Source organism: Pseudoliparis swirei, chromosome 9 (genome assembly GCF_029220125.1).
Source record: "Pseudoliparis swirei isolate HS2019 ecotype Mariana Trench chromosome 9, NWPU_hadal_v1, whole genome shotgun sequence".
In the NCBI taxonomy this organism is placed as follows: domain Eukaryota; kingdom Metazoa; phylum Chordata; class Actinopteri; order Perciformes; family Liparidae; genus Pseudoliparis; species Pseudoliparis swirei.
In genome coordinates, this window is record NC_079396.1 from 23,754,172 (window position 1) to 23,773,816 (window position 19,645).

Consider the following 19,645-nt stretch of genomic DNA (forward strand, 5'->3'; position numbering starts at 1 on the left):
ATTTGGAGAAACTTGTCCATGCATTTATTTATCTTTATAGACTTGACTACTGTGACGGTGCGTTCACAGGTCTCTGTAAAAAGTCAATCAAAAAGCTGCAGCTCGAGTCCTCACTAAGACCAGGACTCTTGTAACTTTCTGTTCCAAGAGTCAGAACTAAACATAGAGAAGCAGCATTCAGTTGTTGCTGCTCCACATATCTAGAACAAGGTTCCTTAAAGCTGCAGGTCTGCTGAGACCCTCAGAGACCCTCAGAGACCCTGAGAGACTCAGAGACCCTCAGAGACCCTCAGAGACCCCCAGAGACCCTCAGAGACCCTCAGAGACCCTGAGAGACTCAGAGATTCTCTGCTCCTTTAAATCCAGATTGAAGACTTTTTTGTTTGCTGTTGCCTTTAATTGAACAAGATTCAAGGACATCAATCAATTTCTGAATTTCACATTTTATTTCTTTAACTGCACTGCAACATTGAGTCTATTTCTTGCTTTTAAACTGTTTTTAATGTTTTAATGAATGTTCTTAATTGTTTTAAATCTTTTTCAATATGTTTGAATGCTTTTAATGGTTTTATGTGACACACTTTCAATTGCTTTGTTGTTGAAATGTTCTTGTTGAAATGTTCTTGTTGAAATGTTCTTGTTAACCCATCCTCTATTATTATTTATTTGACATTTTTATCGATTTATCTGTCAACGATTTTGGCTCAGAGGCTGGAAGCTAGTCACGCTTAATACATGCAGATCTAGTAGGATTTATGAAGAGAAGTTGATTCCACTTATACAGCATTTTAGTACTAATCAAGAACCTGTTGGTGTCAATTCCTGATGTTCTATCTAAAGTTGAATCCATGGGGAAAATAAATTGGCAAACATATGAATGCATTTTGATATCAAGACGAAGAAATCAATGCTCCATACATTCCAGTTTAAATGGATCCCAGGTGGACTGAAATATGTATGTTTGAGGCTGTGTTCAGATACAGAGCCCATCATTTATATCCATATAGTCCCTTTAATGCCAAGAAATTAAGTCAAAAAAGGCTAATAAAATGTAGCTGCCTTTAAGTCAAATGTTGAATTTATTTTAATTTTATTTTGTAATACTGTCTATGAAGCCTACATTTTGTATACGTAAAATAATTATGTGTTGTAATGCATAATTAAAGAACATAGTTTTTTTGAGGAAAAACACATTGATCGTTTAGGACCTTTATGAATACACAAACAACTCTAACGTGGCAATAAAAATGGAAGAATCCATAACATGTGATATTCAAATCTGAAAAAAAAATTAAACCTCCTCTACAAGTCGTTCGTCTGTCAATGTGGAACAGATTTTATGAGAAGTAAACCAACGGATTTATCCTGAGGTGACCCTAAAGCTTTCTTTGTTTGGTCACGCATGAGATGAAACTGCATGCAAGCGGTTTATACGATGTGGTTCACTGCACTCCTCAATTAAACTAAACTGCGGAAAACCATAGTTTATCAAGTACCCAAAAGCAATACTTGAGTTAAATAAAGATACGTTACTGGAAAATGACTCCAGTAAAAGTGAAAGTCACCTATGAGAATATTACTTGAGTAAAAGTATGAAAGTATCTGATATTTATCGTAGTTAAGTATCAAAAGTAATTTACTGTATTAAATGTACTAAACTATTGAAAGTAAAAAGTACAAGTAAATGCTGTTAATAAAAAAGTAAAGAGTCAGAATTTTGAGAATTATGATATTTATTCTTTTAACCCTCCTGTTACCTTTGGGGTCAATTTGATCCCATGCAATGTTAAACGCCTCTAAAAAAAATTATTGACATAATTTTTTTTAATTCATATTTTAGAACTTTTCCTAATTTATTGGGGACAACTGGGAAAACATAAAAGTCAAATGATGATATGTTTTCACTGTCCTTTACAATTTGACCCCAGGCGGTTTTTCACTGTGTAAAACATATAAGAAATATCAACTTTTTTATTTATTTAAAGGGCTATTTAGGTAGTCAACAAAACTACATAAAGTACCTGACACTTAAACTTGGGAAACAATATTAATTCTAATAATTTTCTCTAGGTTTTAATTGCTGGGGTCAAATTGACCCCAGGGGTAAAAGATGTTCGTACATTGAAAGTAACAGGAGGGTTAAGTGCTGTGGCCACCATGACCAAGGACAATAAGTTGCGTTGAAGATAAATGTGGTGTTGGTGGTGATCCATCCAGGAGCAATAATGTTCAACATAATATATTTTTTAAATCTACAATGAATTTATCATCATAATTCTCCGTAAAGCAATACGACACTATGAAGGAGTTGTAACGTTTATAGGCTAAGTATGCTTATTCTGACTAGAGGATGTAGAGGGTAAATGCATCATCTTGTGTTTTGCAGGAAATATGAACTTGATGCATCAGGTTTTGAGAAAGGACACCTGTCTTACAAATCCCTCTGGGCCTGATTTAAAGACACAGGGCTCTCAAGTCTCACGCATTGAGCGTGACACTCACGCATTTCGGTCTTAAGTCACGCACTCCCGCCACACATCGTATTTCTCACGCTGAAAAAACTCTCGGCTATTTAATGTTTTAACAGCCGCAGCTGCAAACATGAGCTGGCCGCGCTGCCCTCACCGTGGAGGAATCAAGCGCTCCCCTGGAGTTCTGCTGTGAGGAGCCACTTATCAGCCAATCAAAAACTCAGAGTCCTCAATTAACGTCCGTTGTCTTTGGACTTCAAGTGAGAGGAAGCTGGAGAACCCGGACAGAACCAACGCTGCGACGAGGAGAACGTGCAAACCCGTGCAGCCCGGGGAACCCTCGGGGCACTATTGCTCAGATGTCATGTTGATAAGTTCGATTTCATATTTCCGTCTAGCCGGATGCGGTTATTTGGGGTCGGAGTGATTTGCAAACAAGCCAAGTGAAAATAGGTGTCGGTCTGCCCAGTGCCAGGAGGAATTTCAGTTTGCGTCCCACTATGTTAGGGAGTTTCGATAACTATGTGTCTATCAAGTTAAAATGTGCAGGATGACGAAGGAACGAACCATGTGAGGCACAATGCAGCGTCCCATAGCATGTATGCACTTCAGTGAAGCGCATGCAACACCAGTCCTTGTCATGATATATGCAAAAACATTAGATTATATGACCTTAAATATATCGAAGAAAATGCGTGAAAGTAAACTACGAGTAAACTTGTGAAACTAGAAGAACCAGAAAGCTTCGAATAGGGAGAGGCAGAAAAAAAACTGAATAAGCCAAACTGTAAATCACAAGGTAGAGCCCGCCTTAAAACATACTCTGTGTTTTGGTCTATCATGGGACAGGAATTTACAAAATGAGCATCATGCTTTATTGAGACCATGAACTCATGTTCATGATGTTTACTGAGGGAATAAATCAAGTGAGAAGTGAGACTAACAGACTTCTATATGATCAGAGGAGTCGTCCCCTGGTGGCCAATAAAAAATAATGCAGGCCCGTGAGACTTCCTCCTAACACAGTATAAACAGGAAGAAAAATGTTGAACGCTACTATAAGTCCACAGACGTCGAGCATTGTTTGAATTGTCGCCGACATGTTTAACATTCTTTTGCGTGTGTGAGTGTCGACGACTCAGATCAAGTAGAAGTTGAGAAAAAGCGGCACAGAAAACGTGAAGTCTTTAAACGGTTTTGTTTTTATTTTCATTTATATCAAGGTGTTCAGTTCAAGAGGGGGAAGAGGCGTTCTACACATCATTCAACACTGTAAAAAAGGGTTGTTTTGAATAGCGCCACATGGTTCCAGCAGGGGAATACCGGTTGTGTGTAACCCTCCACACCCTCAACCCGCACACACAGATGCCACGTACTCTACTCACACAGCCACACAATAAATCAAGCAGATACTGCATGTGCCAAAACAAACACATCCATTTTTCAGCTGAATTACTCACTCGCCACATGGTCAAATCAGTGGCGGGCCGTCAGGGCCTTAACATAATTACAAAGTTATAGCTATTTTATAATAATTAAAAAAATTATATATATATTTTCTTGATTTTTATTTTCTTATCGCACTATTGTCTTCCTCTGTTGCTTCGCTTCCATCCGGCAGCGCTGCTTCCAGTCTAATTTATTTTAACGGGAGCTTTTATCCAATCAGATGTCAGCTCCACAGTCTCTATGGAAGAAGACCAGCTCATCTCAGGCCTTCACACAGGCCAAGTACAGCCTGGTGAAGTACATGGAGACCTTATCGGTGACTGAGATACTCTTCAACCAATCATATCGCTAGTTTGACATACTGGGTGTATTTTTTTCGGTCTTTGGCCTTCTGGAAGCTCATGCAAGTATGTCAGATTAACCTGCGCTGTCAGGTTCTTGTGACGGGGTGAGGCTCAGGCGCAGAGAGATAGGCTGGATTCAATATGAATAACAAAAAAAGCACTCTTTAATGAGGCAAAACAGTTTACAAAAAACAAGGTCCAAAAGGGGCAGGCAGGGTCAACAGGTAGAACCAGGAACACGGACAGGACGACGGGAAAAAGACACAGAACTAAAGACGATAATCCGACAGCAGACAAGTGAAAGACTGACACAATATATAGGGGGGGAAACACAGGTGTACGACATCAGACAGTAACGAGACAAGAGTGGCTGAGGGCAGGTGCAGGGAATGAAACAATCAAGACAGAGGAGACACAGAGGAGGCATAGGAGACACGGAACACAAGAGAAACAGAACAGGGTGTTACATGCGCTGTGATTGGTTAGCGGGCCCGCATGCAGTTCAATTGACAGGAAAAGGAGATAGATTAGTGCTGGTGAAGAAGTCAACGAGTCACCGCAGTTTTAGTTTTTTGCTTTTACCTTTTAATGGCGGAAGGAAGAGAAGCGGACTTGGTGGCAGATTTAATTTCGAAGCCTTTCTAAAGGAGGACGTTTCAGGAAAAGACGGAAATTATAACCTACGGCCGCACCACAGCTAGCTAGCTTCATTGAGTTGCGTGTTGGCAAAGAAAGGAGGATGGACTTTAACTTGAAGTGAAGGGATTTGGTGAGTGAGCTGCTTGTTGTGTTCACTTGTCTCTGTTTTTTTAATTATATGGTTCTTTCTGATTCTATTGAGTGTGAGGCGTTTTAGTGCCACAGTTCTGTCCGATAGTTTTGTTATATATACATGTTGCTGGTTCTGGTAAATGTGTTGTAGTCATTGTGTTTATTACGTTGGTGTGGACTACAATCAATGTCCGTTAATGACGCAGCATCCCGTCATGCGCGTGTTTATGAATCTGCACTCTGCGGGTTTGTATTTGTAGGTGTTGCGCTTCATGTAACATTTCATTTCACTTGTTGCAGTGTCATGTGAATACGAGGTGTTTACACCAAACCAATAATAACTTGCAGCTGTCGCGTGATAATGAGGTTATTAGTGTAACGCAAACTGAGGGTTTTACGTTACTTAATAACACAAGAAACACTGCAACTTTATCTCCTTCCGTCTGCTCCTTCACAATAAAAGCCCCGGACCGGAACACTGGTGAACTAATATCTTACATTAGGTTGTTCAGCTGTAAGACGGCATTGAAGGCCGAGGTATAAAATGCACGGCCCGCCACTGGGTCAAATATATATTCAACTCTCGAATCCCCGCCTCACGTGGAGGGGAGGAGTAACATGCAACACTCTGCAGTTACATCATCGTTACGCACGATGCAGTCACGATAACGAGAACAGAAACGTCATGCACTTTTTACAAAAGCGTTTCCATTGGTCATACTGTGACTGTGAGTTTACACCTGGCAATGAATCTAACTTGATTTTGTTGTTGTTGTTGTTGTTTTACTTTTTTTACTGCACCTTTGATCCATTGAAGTCGGTCCATTCCCGTCTAATCACTCTTTAAGACTATCCCTCAAACAGCTGTCACTCCACTGTTAATGACTTCAATGGAAACTCCCGAGAGGAACTGTACCGGTATGTAAAAGGTCATTAAAGATGAGGGACATCCAAGGGCCTCAGAGTTTAAAGTACAAGTTAAAAAGCTTTGATTGCTTTTTACAGATTGCCCTGGATTTTTAGGACTTAACTCCGTTCTTTTACTCGTGTTTCTGCTCCTGTTTCTTACGACTGTTCGGAAGAAGAAGAAATTCCTCTGGCAGTGAGAGCGAGACTAAAGAATGTATTTCCCCCTCTCAGCCAGAACAGGTTAGTGCATGGGAGCGAGGATGACTCCTTTTTATTTGCATATTAAGTTGAATGACGAAAATAGTTTCAGAGAGTAAAATGAACATCTCCTTATGGGGACAGAGTCGCGAGGCCTCGTTCCTCCTCGTCTTCCTCCTCCGTTTCTTCATCCCTGGCGTGGGGATCAGAGGTCAGCAGCAGAGTGTCGGCGTGGACCTCCTCGTCGTCCGACTGGATCACGGGCGTGTCGACTCCGCCCCCCCCGCTGGTGTCGCTGGAACCGGACGACGTGGAGGACCCGCGGGGCTTGGAGCCGCGGTTGACTTCGTCCTGCCGCTTCAGAGGCGCTCGCTCCCTGTACAAGACCTCTGCCTCTTCGTCTTCCTCATCTTCTTCCTCGTCTTCTTCGTCTTCACCTAAAGTGTCACCAAAAAAACGGTTTTTTTTTCCAAACCTAAATTTTCAAAGAAAGATAGTTTTATTTCAAATTAGAGGAGGGGTCAGATTTGGGTTTTGAGGGAAATACAGATGCAGTGTGGTGTACACACACTTACAAGTAAAAGATCATTAAGGGGGTGCCGGGGTTGCTTTTTGTTGTTGTCTTTTTGTTGTTTTTTATTGTTGTTTGTTTGTTTTTAGTTTTTTTGGCGGGGGGAGGGTATGTGTGTGTATGTATGTGTGTATATGTATGTGTGTATATATATGTTTATGTCTGACATTTTTGAACTTGTTTTATGTTTATATTACTAAACAAATCAAAAATGTAAGTGACAAAAAAAAGAAAGTCGACTTGTTTAACTTTTGGTCGTGAAAACTAATTAGACATCTTTATGTAACTGGAATTTCACATTAATCCCACACACAATGCAGCTCATCGCGGTGCATTTTGCCTTCGGGCAGCTTTGTAACACAAGCTATCCCAGAAGGACACAATTTACATTATTCTCTGGTTGACTTGAACACCGTCTACCTGTCTCTGGACCCCATCCCGACGAGGCTGCTTAAGACGTTTTGCCTTTTAATTGGCGGCTCTATTAGAACGTACCACACTCTTTCAAGGTGGCTGTTATTCCTCTCCTGAAGAAGCCCACTGGATCAGGTATTGGGGCTAACCAGACCGACCGATTCACCCCCTTCTAGATCCTTGAGAAAGTGGTCGCAATCAGTTTGTGCGACTTTCGATAAAGGACTTCTCTGCAGTCGATTGGCATTTCAGGCACGGCACTAATTTGGTTTACTATTTATTGTATTTGTAAACGATGACCTCGATAACCACCAATAATATCACGGAGTTCCTTTGGGCAATATTATCAGGAAACACCATAAACGATGTTAAACTCAGACAAAACCGAGTAATTTTAATCGCCCTGAGCACCAGAGGTAGACGGCATTGCCTGGCATCCAACACCACTGTAAAGAATCTTTTAGCGTATCTTTGATCGACTTGTCCTTTAACTCCACGAAGCAAATTCATCTACGTAATATTTCAAAATCAGGCACATCTTGTCTCAAAAGATGCAGAAAAATTGGTTCACGCGTTCGTTTACTTGACTGGATTACTGCAACTCCTTATTAGCAGGCTGCTCTATAAAATCTCTAGGTCCTCAGTTGATCCAGAATGCTGCTGCAGCGTGTTCTAAAACTAAAAAAGAAGAGATCACATCACTCCTGCTGCATGCTCTGTGGCTCCCAGTAAAATCTATCTTAAGGAGCTTGTCGTACCATATTGCCCCTAGAGAGGAGAGCCACGCCATAAATACTTGGACTACTTGTAGTTCCTAGAAAGTAGAAAGATGGGGAGCCAGAGCAGCCTTTAGTTATCCTCTTTCTTTATGGAACCAGCTTCCAGTCCGGTCAGCAGACACAGACACTGCTTAAGAGTAGACTAAGTACTTTTCTCTTTTTCCAGAGAGTAGTTAGTTAGGGCTGAATGGTTTGCCCTTTGCCAGCCCCTTATGCTTGCTGCTATAGCTATAGCTGGGGGGCTTTTGGGAATGCTTAGGATTTCTCTCCTCTTTTTTCTCTTTTTTCCTTAAGGATGAATTTTCAATCACAATCACACGCTATTAACTCCTTTTTCCTCCGGAAGTCCTTTTGACTTCGTCTCATGGGTCATCGGACTATGAGACGGCAATCTGATCCTCTGCCCTGTCTGGTGCCTGGGGTCTGTCGAATTCCTCCTGACCACCCCCACTGTCCTTCCCCAGGATCGTGGAGGTCTCATCGTGAATATACCCTACTATGACTATTCATACACTCTGTCATATTCATTTGAATGTTTTTTTTAAAACTAAATCTGTTCTTCTGTACACACATTCTATCTCTCCATCCATCCAGAGGAGGGATCCTCCTCTGTTGCTCCCCTTTTCTTCCTTTTTTTTTTCCCCTGAAGGGTTATTTTTTTTTTTTTTTTGGTCCGAGATGTTGGGGCAGGGGGCAGGGATGTCTGAGATTGTGTAAAGCTAAAAAAGATTTGTTTGTATTTGTATTTGTGAAATTGGGCTATACAAATAAACTGAATTGAATTGAATTGAATTGTAACAGATACAAAAAACAGTTTGATTGCTGAAAGAGTGAAGAATAATTAAAAGCATTTAGTCTCTAAACAGATCAACAGCTAACAATCTTGACATTCTGAGTGGTGCCACTTACGCCGGCTTGTTTTAGTACCAATCTGCATGTGAAAATTGATATCCTGATCGGCTTTAGGAAAGTACAGTTATCAATCAAGATCCCCGAGGCCTTCAGCGCACCTGGAAGTGGAGATGCCAGCGCTCCCTCGTCCGCCCCCGAGCCCGAGTTGAGGAACACGTCCAGGGCCTCCTGGTCCGAGATGTCCATCAGGTCCATCTGCTCCAGGACGTCAACGTTCACCTCCATAGAGGAGATGCTGCCCATGGGCGCTGCGTATACATGCAGAACAGCGTAATGGAGCATGAGCACGCGCTGTTTACGTCAAAAGTGACGCACATCACCAGGGCGACTGTTCCCTAAATCACAGTGTTGTAAATGTCTTCTTTTGTTGTTGTTGTTGTTATCACTCACGTTTCCTGCAGTCCACCAGCAGGTGAGGAGAGGGCAGGTAGTTGTCGACGTCGTGCTGGTAGACCTCCTCGAAAAAGCGCTGTCTGTCCTTCAGCTTCAGGTGCTGTGCGGCGTCGTTGTACAACACCCGCTGGGAGTTATCCGTCTCCGCTGACCAGCCAAAAGAGATTCATACAAAAACAAAAACACATAGAAGACTTTATTCACTGACGTTCAGCGAATAGGACTGCAGATGCACGGCAGACTTCCCGTTTCTCATGAAGCTGCTCAGCACTGTGCTGTGACGAGATTCTGCAAGAAAAAGGCTTTTTTTTAAACCTAAAAACGCCTTTTTCTTGATAGCAGATGGAGTGAAAATGATTTGTCTTATTGAGGAACTGTCCCTTTAGTTTCAGACTAGAGGCGACGGGGATTAATATCAACCATGAACGTCATTAAAAAAAAAATTACGACAATAAATATGTGTTCATAATGTCAGCAAGAGAAAATATACGACATTATGCAACCATCGAGGGGGGGAGTGTGTATCCGCGTGTACCATTTCCATCTTAAAATGAGTCGTCTTCTGTTACACGGCATCTTTGCCGTTATTGAGATATTATTTGTTTCTTTCGATGCGTGACAATAATGCAGGCATGTCCTGAGAAACCAGAGAGCGCGTGTCCCAGGCGCGTCTAGGATTTGGATACATCTGGGGGGGGGGGGGGGGTGCTAGTGAGTTTTTCTCGTGAGAGTGTGCTCACCTGTGTGCGCGGATGTGTCGGCGCGTATCACGGCAGAGCGATGCGCGTTATGGGAGCGGCGGCGCTGGGCTTAGCCCAGAGGAGGACAGCAGCTTGCTGTTACGTGCACCTGCTGCCAGTCTGACTCCGCTGTTTTGGGTGAATGACGTCACGTGCGACCTGGAGGTGTTAACCACTTGTGTGCCAAATCTTTTTTTTAATTTTTTTTAATTAACATTCGGGGCTAATGAAAAAACATCTGGGGCTTTAGCCCCGGGTTTTTTAGCCTATGGACGCCACTGGCGTGTCCCCAGCTCGACCTCCAGCATCGACCTCCGCCATGGTGACCCGCCGTGGTTGTGTAACCGCGCTACACATCGTGCCGTCTCCCCACGGGGCTCCGAGAGCTGACACGTTGATTCGTGTCACCGGTGTTTCGACGTGTGTGTGCGTGCGTGAAATGTATGTTTGAGCATGTCCACGTAAACTGCACGAGCGTGTTTGTGTCGTCATGCTTTTGATTATGCATGCGTTCAGTTTACGCTCCTTTTGTTCACATGATGCCAGCAGATGGATCCAGCATGCACAGCAACACCGTCCACATCACTTCATCTCCAGACCGCTCCAGACCTGCTTTTGGTGTCAAGCGCCCAAACGAAGAAACGAAAAGCGCCGGGCTTTAACCCTCCTGTTACCTTTACATTTACTCACATATTTTACCCTCGGGGTCAATTTGACCCCAGCAATTAAAACCTCCAGAAAATTATTAGAATTAATATAGTTTCGCAAGTTTAAGTGTGAGGTACTTTATGTTTGTTTGTTGACTACCTAAATAGCCCTTTAAATATATAAAAAATTGATATTTCTTATATGTTTGACAGTGAAAAACAGCCTGGGGTCAAATTGCCCCCAAAGAACACCGACATTAAACATTGAATGGGGTTAAATTGACCCGAAAGGTAACAGGAGGGTTAAATGCAAAGTGTTCAAATGATAGAATAACAATATTTAGTTGTAAACTGGACTATTCGCCGAAGCCAGAGATGTTTTCCCTGCCACATTCATGTGATCCACTTCTCTTCATGCATCCGTGGTCCGGGTGACCCATGCAGCCCCGTCAGACAGCTCCATCTGGCCCAAACTATTAATCAATTATGGAGGAAATAATCAAAATGATTGATTTATTATGTGACACTGTAATTATTTCCCACTTTAATGCGTCACCCATCTGTGTGTCTTCATACTTTATAGTTTATACACTCAGGGCTGCTCGCGATGATGAATGTGCTGATTCATTTCTTGATAAACGTATATGTGGTTTTCTAAAACATATGAAAACTCTAATGCAATGTCATTGATTAAAATGTTTTGATTAACCAGCAGCCCAAATAACAAAACAAAACATTTTACGCTAATTTTAAGACAAAGAAAAACACCACATCCTCTTATTGGAGAGCAGGAATCATCTAATTGTCCCGTTATTCTCCAACTGCACTAATAGAGGCAAAACAATTATAATAATAATGATGTCAATTGATTTATCGTTGCAGATCTAGTCAGTAATTTAGCCACGTCCCTTCGGTCCGGCGAGGCGGCACACGCGGCACAATGAACTTCTTGCGTGGTAAACTTGGCATTGGCAGATCAAACCATGTCATCATATTTGAGAGACGTGCTCTTTAGGGAGACCCTGGACATGCCGACCTGAAGCCAGAAGCTCTTGCCTTGCTATCTGGTGGCCACCCGCCAGTGCCTGTGATCATTCAGCAGCTGTTATTCGGTGTAGCAGTGTGCAGCTTGAGACAAATAAGCCAGTTACTACAGGCTGTTACAGCAGTGAGGGGGCGTCATGGTGATGGAACTACATGCACTACATAAGCTTCAGGGGGGGGGGGGGGGGGTCTCTCTCACTCTCAAAATACAGTTTTGCAACTCAAGTGGACACAGTCAACCCACGCACAAGTTCAGCCGCATGCCTCCATCTGTCTGCCCCAGCGGGGGGGGGCATGTATGTCAAAAGCTGACTCACTCATCAAGATGACCTCTGAGTCTGCTGCGCAAGGCGTGTGGGAGGTCCATGCTTGCAAAAATTAGTGAAATGAAAAATTTGCAGATCTTCAAGAAGATACAAAAAAAAACCTTCATTAGTTTGTGGTGATCTTCAGCGTCTCTGGAGCGCGGCGGCAACATCTGCCGTTCTCTCGGGTATAGCCGCGAGCTCCAAAACAGACGCTCAAAAATCGCTCTCATTCCCGAAGCTTGTGTTGCGTTTCCGGGGCAAAATATGAGTGCAGAGGATTTTTTTTTTTTACAGCGTGGACTTTCACGGTGCTTTTGGCTGACTCGGCTATTCGTGCGGTGGGGTGATGCCGACAGAAACCGAATCAAAGTCTGCGTCGGCGGTTTTGTGTTGAGCGCTGTCCTGAGAGGGGGGTGCGTTACTACGCATGTCATTCCTCCACAATCTGACACCTTCTTCAGGAGCCCAGAGAGGAACTAGGAAAGATAACCAAGGCCAGCAGGGCTATTTTCTCTCAAAGGATTTCCAAAAGAAAAAAACTGATCATGAGAATAAAAAAAGCAATTGTTGCATAATGAATAACTGAAGGTTTGAACTATGATTGTACAAAACATGTTTGTGCAAGAGTTGGTGAGCACAACAAGGCCGCCCATTCATCTTCTAGAAAGCTGATAAGCTGAAATGCCCGGCTGACTGTCGCTTTGTGAGGCGAGTGTCGAACCTCAGAAGGCGAGACAGAGTTTATGGAAGAGGAAGATAAACAAGGCAAAGGAGACGAGAGGTACGGGGCTTTAAATCTGCTGATTTGCCAGATAGAAACAACATTAAATACACACCGTAGAAACAAGATGAGAAATCATAAAGTTCAGTAAGCATGAGCCCATTAAGTGTCCCTGGTGTCATGTTGCTGCCGATTACTCTGGTGACACACAGTTGAAATGTTGTTACTGTTAGGTTGTAATAGTTTATTTTGATAACATCTGCAGAAGTCTTATGTTTTAAATTAAAACATATAGAAAAATATTATAATAGAAAATATTAGGGAGAATATTGATATTGTTATTAATGTATTATGAAGCATAGGGGTAATGTTTACTCTATGCAAATGTAAATGTCAAGAATTAATGTGTATTGCATGAGTGACTGTATGTTCGTATTATAGATTGACGAGGCCGGTTGAATTCCGTCAAGTGACTTACAATAACAAGGGACTTTTATTGTGAAAGTGACTTTAATGCGGACAATAACAAGACGGGACTCTTATTGTGAAAATACTTGTTTAGGGACTTGACCGGAAGTGTCGTTTTGACCGGGGCCAGGGTATAAAACTCCGTGGATTAGAGAAATCGGGTCTCTTCCACAGGTATTCCCGACGCCGGAAGGAGGGCGGAGGAGCCGATGAAGATCACGATCGTGAGCCTTGAATGTTTGTTTTACCCTTCCTGCCATTAAATGTTGATAACTTAATTCACGCGCGTCCGGAAGCCTGTTTTCCATCATTTACGAAGTGCCCAGTTTCAGAATTACTTTACATTACCTTGTTACGCATAACACCATCAGGAACAATGTCAGCTCAGCTTCTACAACTACTTAAAATAAAACAAAGGCGTAGCCTGGGTTTCTGGCCGTACAACACACACAGAATTAAATTGAATAGAATAGTCTGAGCACTTAAGACATTTAAGTGCTGAGATTAGAGTGAAGTTGTACTATTATAATGAGAAGGTTATGATATGTGACAACTGGTTGGTAGTCAGCTAGTGTTTCGAGCTGTTATGTTCGCTACTTCGAAAACCATTATGAAAGCTGAGACTCCACATTCCAGTACGTCTGAATTCACCCAATTAGCAGCAGCCAAAGAAGAGAAGAACTACACTTCACTACATGCAGCAACTTGTGTCTTAGCGTTGCGGTTTCGTGATCAAAAGTTCCCTCCGAGGGCATATCAGCACTGCTAATGATCCCTCAGATGTCATCTTTGAGCACATTCCAGCCGCCTATATACATTTGCATATTGGATTTTCAGCCTACCAGGTGAATGTATACTTTATTTGCCTCCATCTGGTGGATGAATCATGGTACTGCACTCATCTTAAAGGCATTACGTTTCAATACAGACATGAGCTGGTCAAATAGACCAATGGTTTATGTATAGAGGTCTTTACCTTTGCAGAATGCGGAAGGTTATGTTTTGATCCCTGTGTATTTATTTATTTATTTATTGGTATGTGTGTTATTCGCATAACTCAAAAAGTATAAACCGAATCGCATGAAATTTGGTGGGATGATTGGTTATTATCCGGGGGCCATTTGATTAGATATTGCGATCGATCGGGTCAAAGGTCAAGGTCATGAAAAGGTACCAAAAAAGTGGCTGCGGCGAAGGTACGCGCTCTACCGAGTGCCCGTTCTAGTTAATTGATGTTTTAAAACGAACAATATAATGATATAATACCTACACTACGGTTCAAAAGTTTGGGGTCATCCAGACAATTTCGTGTCTTCCATGAAAACTCACTTTTATTTATCAAATGAATTGAAAATTGTATAGAAAATATAGTCAAGACATTGACAAGGTTAGAAATAATGATTCATATTTGAAGTATTAATTTTGTTCTTCAAACTTCAAGCTCAAAGGAAGGCCAGTTGTATAGCTTATATCACCAGCATAACTGTTTTCAGCTGTGCTAACATAATTGCACAAGGGTTTTCTAATCAGATATTAGTCTTCTAAGGCGATTAGCAAACACAATATACCATTAGAACACTGGAGTGATAGTTGATGGAAATGGGCCTCTATACACCTCTGGAGATATTTCATTAGAAACCAGACGTTTCCACCTAGAATAGTCATTTACCACATTAACAATGTATAGTGTGTATTTTTGATTAATGTTATCTTTCTTGAAAAAACTGTGCTTTTCTTTGAAAAATAAAGACATTTCTAAGTGACCCCAAACTTTTGAACGGTAGTGTATATAAACACCTAAGTGACATGTGAATGACATTAAATAGGTTTTACAGTTCCCTGAAAAAATGTGAAATGGCACAGATGGAAGCCAAATGTACCCAAATGGCCAATTTGAAGTTTCTGCCTTAACACACGTCCACCAACAACCTCTCAAACGTTCCTCTGCTTCCCGCTTACAAGCATCAGTCTGTGCACAGGTAATGTTCAGATGTTGTGGGTTGCAAGAGGTGTTCATTTAAACCTCCCACGTGTTACCTTTATTACGATCCCAAAGTTATTTCAATAGACCATGCAGTTGGAGAGGTATTCTGTATTGATTTTAATCGTGTCAGCCTGGAGCAAAGGCCTGAGCCAGAGGCCTCGGGTTGAGCAGAGAACTTTATGTCCAGAAGGCTTAATGGACCTTAAGCCTCAGAGAGACCAACGCTTAGAGAGGGTTTACTTAACTTAAGTTGGTAAATATGAGTGACGCAGTTCTGAAAAGAAATTCCACATGCTCATTGCTCTTTGCTCAGTGCTGACGTGCCATTGGAGGAGCAGAGGAGGCACACGAGACGTGTCGACCTGCTTCACATGATTGTTTTTTGAGATGCAATGTCACACAGCTGTCGGCGTCGAGGCTCTTGTTTGTTCGTCTCTAAAATACCTCCCCTCTGGACTGAGAAAAGAAAGACACATCTTTGTTGAGCTTAAGGCTCGACAGTGAACATGTTTGGTCTGTCACAAGACCAACAGCCGCCATACCCAGAAATCCCTGCTCCACCACCACCTACAATGGGCCATATTTACCTGGGGCTTAGGGTTACATAATGCCGGTGCAATCCTTGAGCTGCACACCCGAACAACACTACGCCGGCTGGATTTGTGCAAACTGCACGATTACGCAGTTTATTGCCTCGGCGGCGTTCACACGCAGCTCTGGGTTGGCTGAGTATGTAGAAAAGGAAGGAAGGTAGCAAGGAAGAAAAGGAAAGGAAAAAGGTGAGTGTCAAAGGAAGGAGAATGGGGTGTTATGCAACCTGAGCGTGCTGTCATTGTTCCCGGAATGAAGTCTCTGTGGTGTCAGTGATGTGAGGCAGAGAGCATTACAGCCGAGTCTCACACCGACACACACACACGAGGGTGCAGTTTGTTACGTGAGAAGGCAAACACGCGAAGAATCTGATTTATCTAATTCCTTCTCCTTCATGCATGTTCACTCTTGCATTGCTGTCTATCAGATCAGAAGCACTTCTATATATACTTGGGACTGGTGGCGGGAGGGAGGGAGGGGTGGGGTTGGGTGGGGTGGGGTGAGGACGTGATCCAGGGCCACGGGTGACAGCTGAGCTAAAGCACATGATTTTTTTTCTTCTCAATCCTTCTGATTATTACCCCCCCCCCTCCCCCCGGTCTGATCCTTCAGGCTCTTCCACTGCTCCGCCTACATTCCGATATCACAAAATACCAAATCACACAGCGGCCTTTCTCGCGTCGTTTCATTTGTGTCTCTCTCTGTGTGTGTGTGCGTGTTTGTGTGTGTGTGTGTGTGTGTGTGTCGTCTTTTCCTCGGCTCTGTGTCATTCTAATGCTGCAGTCACAGAGCAGGAGGCCTGGGAACGGCAAAGGACTCGGGGGGACGGGGGGGACACACACACAAATGTTCCCATTGAAGCAAGGGAGTCACATGGGGGAAGCATTCAGGCCCCTTGTGGCGAGAGGAAAAGAAGTCCCATGGTCATCTTTCTGTTTTGAGAGAGCTAAGAGAATGGGGGAGAGAGGGAGAGAGAGAGAGAGAGAGAGAGAGAGAGAGATAGAGAGAAAGAGAGAGAGCTCTAAGGTGGTAAGCCAGATTCATTTGACAGCCCATCCATCTCAAACTCCACCCCCTCCACTCTCCTGCAGCTCCTAATCTCCCCCCCCCCCCCCCCCCCCACCGGTGATGGTTTCAACCGAGTCTCCCAGCGGCATATGACATCCGCATAATTTTTTTTTTTTTTAAGGTACATTACTACTATTATTTACCGAGCCAATCGCACTCCTCCGCCGGCCTCGTGGTCCATCATCGAGCATGCATTATGTCTGAGTGAGATCACTGCACCACAACAGCCACCCCCCCCCCACACACACACACACACACACAGCGTGAAAGTGGAAAGTGAATCCAGACAGCTCGTTTATGACGCCGCGGCACCCACCCGTCCCACGACAACCCAGCTCTCATCTTCAGTTCGCTCCGATCCCCAGAGCTGCGACTGTGTCTCCAGCCTCGTCTGTGAGTGTGTGATCGGATGGTGTAATCCCAGAGCTATTCCCAGAGCAATTCCCAGAGCTATTCCCAGAGCCATTCCCAGAGCCATTCCCAGAGCCATTAAGGCACTTCGCTCAGGGCTAACTGCAAAGATGACCTCCAGCCGTGTACCACTGCTCCTGATGTAGGTCAGTCCTAGCAGGGCTTTCAGGAGAACTCTCAAGTCTGTACACACAAACACACACGAAACTCCATTGCAGCAGCAAGCAGATTATTCTCTCCCCCGCTTAAAAAACACAGCTCTTGGCGAGTTGTGTATTCAATTAGAAAGAAAAGGCAATCGCTCCTCTGGCAAGCAGCTGTTAGCCCGTCTTCACCCGTCTCTCTATATGAAAACCTTCTTCCTGCAGCTCAGACTCTTAAGTGGTGGTTATCTCTCCCGCTGTGATTAAACCACATCTGCAGCAGCAGTGTCGCACCGCCGTCGATGCTATAATTTAGTGAAGAAGGGATGAGACGATTACAATAACGACATAATGACAATTGTTACACGAGTCGCTAATGAGGTTTCGGTCGAAGGCGAACGGGCAAAACTGAACATGTGTAAATCAGCTTTTCGTGTGTGTGTGTATGTGTGAGTAATAATGTGATGCATCCTTTGAGAATATGATGTAACAGTTCATAAAGTCGATCCGTCATCCTGCAACGCTGAACTCCACTGCTTGCGTAATGAGCCGAGTTGTGTTGCATGCAGAGCTGGATCTGTGCATCAACTAGTAACCCAGGATACAACTTCCCCTCACTGGCCATATGCAGATCAAACAATACATATCCTGAAGGGCTGTCCCTTGTGTGGAAAGTGAATCCAGACAGCTCGTTTATGACGCTCAGAATGAAGAAAAAAAGAGCACATTGAGGACACTGAGTTATTTGACTCTGCTCACTACTCGTTCACTCGGTCGGTTACTCACACGCCAGGCGCTTGTTGTGGTTGGTTGACCCCGGAGACGACATCATCCCGTGGACGTGGGACCCCGTTGGTGGTTTTTTGCCTTTGAGAGTGTGTGTGTGTGGATTTTTTTCTTTCTCGTCCCCTCCTGTCAAGGCTCCAGGACAGGATGCTGGTGTGCGTTTAGTGGCTGTTCATCTATCGTCTTTACATCTTTCTGGCACCCGGACTACCAAAGGACACTTTATCTCCCTCCCCTCTTCTTCTTCTTCTTCTTCTTCTTCTTCTTCTTCTTCTTCTTCTTCTTCTTCTTCTTGTGTGTGTTGTTGTTGCTATGTTCGCTGCCTCCCTCCTCCCCCTTTTCCCAGATCGCCTTTGCTGTTCTTTCGAGGTTTCCCCTCTCGCCGCTTCACACTCTCATCTCGGCTGCCTCTCTGTGTGTCTCACACACACACACACACGCACATGCACAAACACGCACACACACGCTCTTGTTCTCCCTGTCAGGCTCTGTAAGGTTGTAGGGAACTGTGCAGCTTAGGAAGGGGAGGGGTGGGGAGGGGGCGGGGGGTGATGGTGGGCTACCATTGTGGCCTGTACCAACTGGGGACAACGAGGGGGTCAGCAGGATGAGGAAGCGTAGATGCAATTTTTCTTCTTCACATTAACCCTACATTACCCCCTCCGCTTTATATAATTTCATTTATTAATTCACTTTGAACCGTGACATGAGGGGGGGGGGGGGGCTGCATATTATTATATATAAATTAGAAAAATACAGGGAGGAATACATGTAAGAAAAGAAGACGATTGGCTCTTTCACCGTGCTTTATGTTGTATGTGATAACAACGATGTGATGCATATGTTATCATGTTATCTCATATGAAGTTAATTGTTTGTTTAATGCGTTAATTCTATTATTTATTTCCCTTTTCTCTTCATAGACCCACACAACTGCCCCTCTTAGGCACACACACACACACACACACACACACACACACTTACTGTAAATATTGTGTTGTTTTTTATTTGTAAATAGTGTGTACTTGTTGCCCTTGCACATTCCTGCTGAGCATTGCCACTTTCATTTCACTGCACACCCTGTGTGTGTATGTGACAAATAAAACATCTTGAATCTTGAATCTTGAATTTTCTTATTAGGTGATACAGTGTTAAATTATGAAAAGACTATTCGAGGAATTTATTATTGCACTTGAGGACCTCCCGTCAGATGTGCATACGTGTGTATGCACGTACATGCATTATTAATCTACGACTAGATTAAGTGAAACAAGATTATATTTTTACGTGTTTATGTTCACTTAGTTGTACTATTACGCTACTATTACCTAATTATACTATTATATTCAGTACACTTGAGGCTGATTTCATTTATTGGGCAGATTGCTTTGGCCTGGTTGTAATCAAAGATAAACCGTCAGGTTAACCACCAAGGTTTTTATAATTTTTGCTCTCGGGACATTGAATAGCAACATTTTACAGCCATCTGTTTAATATTAATAGGATGACAAAGTCAGTGTGAT

The 19,645-nt window shown here is 43.2% G+C and overlaps 1 protein-coding gene across 1 annotated transcript; it reads right to left on the reverse strand.

The window, feature by feature from the left end:
- Positions 1–3,654: 3,654 nt before the first annotated feature.
- LOC130200032 (dysbindin-like) lies at positions 3,655–18,572 on the reverse strand. The gene is made up of 4 exons (XM_056423978.1): positions 18,123–18,572; positions 9,209–9,358; positions 8,917–9,066; positions 3,655–6,579 (listed from the first exon to the last, which is right to left on the reverse strand). Exons 1-4 carry the CDS (start codon positions 18,166–18,168, stop codon positions 6,275–6,277), a joined length of 651 nt encoding a protein of 216 aa, XP_056279953.1. The 5' UTR covers positions 18,169–18,572; the 3' UTR covers positions 3,655–6,274.
- Between the last annotated feature and the right edge of the window lie 1,073 nt (positions 18,573–19,645).